This window comes from Cicer arietinum, chromosome 3 (genome assembly GCF_000331145.2).
Source record: "Cicer arietinum cultivar CDC Frontier isolate Library 1 chromosome 3, Cicar.CDCFrontier_v2.0, whole genome shotgun sequence".
Classification (NCBI taxonomy): Eukaryota; Viridiplantae; Streptophyta; class Magnoliopsida; order Fabales; family Fabaceae; genus Cicer; species Cicer arietinum.
In genome coordinates, this window is record NC_021162.2 from 53,964,827 (window position 1) to 53,971,386 (window position 6,560).

General features: G+C 28.3%; 1 protein-coding gene across 1 annotated transcript; it reads right to left on the reverse strand.

The window, feature by feature from the left end:
* Nucleotides 1–1,646: 1,646 nt before the first annotated feature.
* LOC101493487 (L-type lectin-domain containing receptor kinase S.4) lies at nucleotides 1,647–4,045 on the reverse strand. The gene has a single exon (XM_004492112.4). The coding sequence runs from the start codon at nucleotides 3,859–3,861 to the stop codon at nucleotides 1,771–1,773; it is 2,091 nt and encodes a 696-aa protein (XP_004492169.1). The 5' UTR covers nucleotides 3,862–4,045; the 3' UTR covers nucleotides 1,647–1,770.
* Between the last annotated feature and the right edge of the window lie 2,515 nt (nucleotides 4,046–6,560).

Genomic DNA, 6,560 nt, shown 5'->3' on the forward strand with positions numbered 1-6,560 from the left:
CTTTAAGTTGAGCCGTTATATCCCTCATGTGCATGATGTGATCACGCACTCTTTTCACTCATGTGAGCTTCATGGTTGAGAACTTTATGATTAGAGTGTTGGCATTTGTTAGATGTAGAAAATTGCTCATCAATTTCCTTGATAAGATCATTGACCTTTTCATGATGCCTGATTAAACCCCGAATACTAGCAAATACTTTTGTCTTTATATTTATTACATATAGACAGTTAGATCTCTCCCACTTTTTCATAAAGATCATCTGCATTTGGAGTGTTGGTTTCAATAATACCTGATTGCTCATCCTTCCTAATGGCATAATCACAAGTAGGGGCAGTTGAAATATGTTTGCCTCCATTTAGTCCAAATGAAGAAGAATTATCTCCTTTGCCTCCATTTAGTCCAAATGAAGAAGAATTATCTCCTTCCAAACCTTAATCACAAGTAGGGGCAAACATATTTTCTTTTATTCTTGAATAGCCTAACTGCTAAACTTATACATATGGATTGTGAGAAGTAGAGATCCCATATTATAACTCGCACCCGAACATATCAAATTTATTTTTACCTACTGTATGAGTTTTACTTAAAGGACCAAAAAAAAATTAGAACTATAAATTCTTCGCTTGGTAACTTGATTCATTCAATAATAATACGATGGACAAAAGTTGTGATAGCATAAACAATTTTGAATTAGAAAGTGTGAAAAATAGAAATTTTGACACAAATATTTGACCAAAATATATTGAATCACTTTTTTTTAATACAATTCAAAGTTGCTATCAATTATTTTTGTACTTAACTTGTCCAAAAAAAGTTATTTTGAACCTTATCATAGTAATTTAATATATGTTTTAATTCAACTGACAAATGTCGATATAGTTAAATTGGACATAAGTTCAAACTCGAAAACTTCGCAATTGTGTGAGTTAATTATAGTGTTCTCTTCTAAGATAAAAAAAAATTAATAGTAATATAATAATATCCACCCGTTCAAAAACCTTATTCAATGTCAATAATACCTGTCTAATTAGTACCTCGATGACACCTTCAATGTAATCATGCTACGAAAATTATTTTCTATGGGTGCGGAATTGCCTTTGTGACAAGTTGGTGCTCATGACAAGGAATCCATATTGTCTAAGTTTCAAATGAATGTTTACTTTTGATTAAAAGAAATGCTTACTAAATAGATAAGTGTAGTGTGTTTCTCATTCTTCTTTGCAACGACCATTTCGTAGCCAATCAAAGTGTTCTTCATGTCCTACCAGACTCTTGGCATGTTTGAATTTTGACTATATCCCAATCTTGCTGTCGTTGACTAGAATGGGAAAAAAAATGAATTTAAATAGAAATTTTTATTATAAAAAATTGTTTGTTGAGTTAACATTTAATCTTACTAAAAGCACTTCTATGACTGATGAATCAATGCAAATGTAACATAAGAATTAGTAACAAACAAATTATTAGCAATGTAATTTACTCATCACTACTTCATGAGAATGATTATGAGAAACTTAAAATAAATACACCCTTAAGAAATACTCCATTGGAAATATAGGAAATATACTTTTTACAAGTTTTAATCAAGTCAAAGTTTGAAAGCAAAGTCTACATTAAGTAAAATCAATTCTAATACTTACCAACCTAAACAGACTAATTTTCAATTTCATTCATAGTGTCCAAATTTTTTTACAATACAAGATGTTAAATTTCATGAATCATGTAAATAAACTTCTTCTCATATTTATATCATTATTACAATGTAGAGGTCACCTTGTTTCACCTCTAACATTGAGAAGTGATTGAGGTGAATTAGCAAAAGAGAACAAACTAGTATCAATATCTCTATTTCCAATATAAGAACTTGAACTCATCTTATCAAATGAAGAAGATGCAAGTGAATGCAAGAATTCATCAAACCCTTCTTGTCGTTCCATACTTCCTGGCTTTCTCAAATCATTTGGCAACTCAACTTCTCCATCCAAAATCCTCACAACTTGTCTCATACTAGGCCTTATAGTAGGAACATCATTTGAACATATCAATCCTAATTTCAACACCATAATCACCTCACTTTCATCAAAATCACCATTTAATTTAGGATCAACTACTTCAAGTGCTCTTCCTTCTTTGAACCTTTCCCAAACCCAATCCACCAAAACTAACTCTTCTTGTAATGCTTTAGGTTCAATAGGCCTTCTTCCACAAGCAACTTCAAGAAGAAGTGCCCCAAATGCAAAAACATCGGAACCCGTTGTTGCTCTTCCAGTTCTAGGTAACTCAGGCGCCAAATAGCCTAAGGTTCCAACAACTCTTGTTGTTCCTGGATTAGCACCATGTTCATACAACCTAGCCAAACCAAAATCACCTAATCTTCCATTGAGTTCAAAATCTAAAAGCACATTGCTAGCTTTAACATCTCTATGTATCACAACTTGCTCATAACCTTCATGTAGATATAAAAGACCCGAAGCGACACCCTTTATAATCTTAAACCTTTGTTCCCAACTCAGCACAAATTCTGTCTTATCAAACAAGTACTTTTCTAAGCTTCCATTAGCCATGAAATCGTACACGAGTAGTAGGTCGCCTTTGCGGCGACACCACCCAAGTAACTGAACCAAATTCCGATGTCGAAGCCGGCCTATGCTAGCGATTTCCGACACAAATTCTCTCAACCCTTGTTTTGATTCATGTGAAACTCTCTTAACAGCTACTTGTACCCTTGAATTCGGCAATGTCCCTTTGTAAACTCTTCCAAAACCGCCCTGCCCAAGTAACCCTTTCTCCTTGAAACCTTTTGTTGCTTTCTTGAGCTCTTGATAGGAATACCTATGTGGACCAACTTCAAGCTCCCATGCTTCTATCACATCAGCATTCTTGATTTTCCTATAAAGGTAAAAACCAATTCCTATAGAACACAATGCAATTACCAAAGCGGTTACCGAAACACCAGTTATCAAAGAAGTGTTTTTCTTCTTTGGTTGTCGAAGTTGTGGTAATGAAGACAAATCAAGAAATGGTGCAGGACCATTGATTTTAAAGCTCCAACCCAATAAATAGTGAGAGCTAGCAAGTAAACCAGTTGAAGCAGAGAAACCAACATACATAGTATCAAGAAGAATAGGTGACAAATCCATATGAACAGACAAAATTGGTTTTTTGGGTTTGTTTGAAGTTGGAGAAAGTGTAACACTAACAACATTAACCAAAGAGTCATATTCAACCCAAACTAGAATTGGTTTTCCACCTTTAATATTAAGATTTTGTTTAGTTGAATCATCAGTGTAATATTCCGCAGCAACAGAAGCATTTGACACCAAACTATTAATGTCAATTCCAACATGGTTATCATTAATATCACCAAACTCAAAATCTTGAACAGTATCAAACTCAACAGCAAAAAGATGGTTAGTGAAATTACCAGCATCACTAGAATTAAGAAGACCAAGATACTGACTTGGCAAAGCATTGAGATTCTTAGAAGGTGCCAATGTGAAAGCCATTCCATGACCACCTAGTTTAGGATACTCAGGAACAACAGCAATAGCAAAAGATGAAGAAAAGGAGAAAACTTTACCAGTTGTTTTGTTCTTTAGTTGAAAAGGTAAAGGGTAAAAAGCATGACCCATTAACCTACTTGTTTCATTTGTCAACCTTAATACTCCATTTTTTTCAATCTCTGCAATTCCATTTAAGGTTATATTGTTAGGACCAACATCCTTAAATCCTGTGTATATGAGTTGGTCAACTTGGGATGAAATTGGGACAAAATGGAAGAGAAAAAATGGTATGAAGAATTGAAGAAGGGTTTGCATGATGAAATTGAAAGGGATGTAGTGTGAGGTTGGAAGGAGCATACTAGGTTTATGTTTGAGTTGAGATTAATGAAAGTTGGTAAAGTAGATCTGAGAAAGGAATATGAAGGAAATATTAATTGTTCACATGGGCCAGCAGTTATAGAGTGAAAGGGAATGCTTTTTTTGGGGGTATGGTATGGCTCATCAAAAGTCTAATCTTTCAATAAAGGTATAAAAAAGAAGCATGTTGAGACAAAGGAGTACTAATAGTAATACCCCATCTCTATCTTTTTAGCTAATGTATGCCTCTTTTAATAAATAAATAAGTTATATACAATTGAAAAGAAATTGTGGTTGTCAAAATGACTCAAACCACCTGTAGACATGAGATTTTTTTTAAGGAAAACTACAATACATATCATATTTTAAGAAATTGTTAACGAGTATTTTAAATATATTGTTTATAAAATTTAATATTTTTTATTTTTTTATTATAGAAATTATTAACAAAATGCAGATATTAATAAAAGTTGTTGGAGTAATCAGTTTGTTTAAAATATGTGGTATTTTTGTAAAATTATTTTTATTGATTATTGATATAATGAGAGAAAAAATAATTTATTATTTTTAATGATAAATTAGATATAATTAGTTTATAAAAAATTATTAATGTATATTGAATTTTGTGAATGATTTTACATTAAAGGATAAACAAAAGTGAAAAAGATGGCTTATAATTAAGGATAAATTATGTAATAAGTTTTATTGAAAGTAGGATTTATTTATTATAATATTCTACTTCTTTTAAAAGTAGTTAAAATGTCTTTCTTTTCACGTCTCTGAGCTAAATAAATGTATTTTTTGTGTACTAGGAGATTGTATTTCGAGGACATTTATTCAACTATGTTTTTTTTTTTTTAATTTAATATATTTTATTTTATTAATAATATTTTGTTTCTTTAAATATTTTAATTATTTTTAATTTATTAAATAAACAATTGTTCAATTGTTAAAATGAAAAAATAAATTTGAAAACGTGTATATGATCGCATCCCCGATGCGACTTCTTACCGTACCAAATACTTTTTTCTTCAATGAAAGAGTTAAAAAAAATAGGAAAGTTTAATCTATATTTTTTCATAGCAATGCATTTTAGTTCCTTAAGAAAACTATTACAATAAATTATCTTTTCCATGAATCCTAAATATATGTAATAATATTTATATTTGTCTTGCGAATGATTCATATAAAAAATTACAAGTAGTTTATCACAATGTTATTTAAATTTTTATGTAAAAAAACATTACGAGATATACTACTGATGAATTTTTTTTTCTAATTAATTGATTTGTAAAAGACGATTTTTTAATTGATTGAAAATAATAAATGTTTGTTCTGTGTATAATTTATACCAAAAATATTTTTTATAAGTTTAATTTTTTCATATTTTACATGAAAATATTGCAATAATTGAAACAAATAAAACAACATATTTTTAATTGGTTGCATGTTATTCTTCTAAAAAAAATTGAACCAAGTGGATCTGTTACACTTTTATATTATATATTACAACTATGTAAAAGCTCTGGGTTTTTTTACTTTAATATATTTCAAAATAATTTATTAAATTACTCTCTTTTCAAAGGTATATACTAATTTTTTTTTTTCAGTTATAAATCGTTATAGAAAAATTATTTTAAGAAAATCACTTTTACAAACCCGAATTTTTTTAAAGAAATTATTATTTACAAATACAATTTATAACTTAGAAAAAAAATGATTATCTTAATATATAGTTTTAAAAATAAAATAATTTAATAATTTTTTTTTTCAATTATAGATTATTGAAAAGAAAGAAGAAAAAAAACAAAAGCTGTAGTTGGTATATAATTTCCTATCGGTAGTCCATTGATCAAGAATGAATATTTTAATTGAATATAAATGAAGTTGATAGTAGAGTGTAGTATAAATGCACTTATACCCTTTAAATTATGTGGCAGTAAACAAAATAAAGGTTAGTGATGATAATTCTAATGTATGGAGCTAAATGTAAATATTTTTATATGAGTAATTTAAATCAAAATATTTTATTTATCTTAAATTAGAATACTATCTCCTTGTCTTAAATTTTATTTTTAAAAGAAATTAGTTTGTTTAAACAATACTTGTGCATAAACGCCGAGACGAATCTTTCCTGCCAACCTAAAACCTTAAGATTTAAAATGTTCCAACTACTTTGACTACTGATGAATTTTTTTTTCTAATTAATTGATTTGTAAAAGACGATTTTTTAATTGATTGAAAATAATAAATGTTTGTTCTGTGTATAATTTATACCAAAAATATTTTTTATAAGTTTAATTTTTTCATATTTTACATGAAAATATTGCAATAATTGAAACAAATAAAACAACATATTTTTAATTGGTTGCATGTTATTCTTCTAAAAAAAATTGAACCAAGTGGATCTGTTACACTTTTATATTATATATTACAACTATGTAAAAGCTCTGGGTTTTTTTACTTTAATATATTTCAAAATAATTTATTAAATTACTCTCTTTTCAAAGGTATATACTAATTTTTTTTTTTCAGTTATAAATCGTTATAGAAAAATTATTTTAAGAAAATCACTTTTACAAACCCGAATTTTTTTAAAGAAATTATTATTTACAAATACAATTTATAACTTAGAAAAAAAATGATTATCTTAATATATAGTTTTAAAAATAAAATAATTTAATAATTTTTTTTTTCAA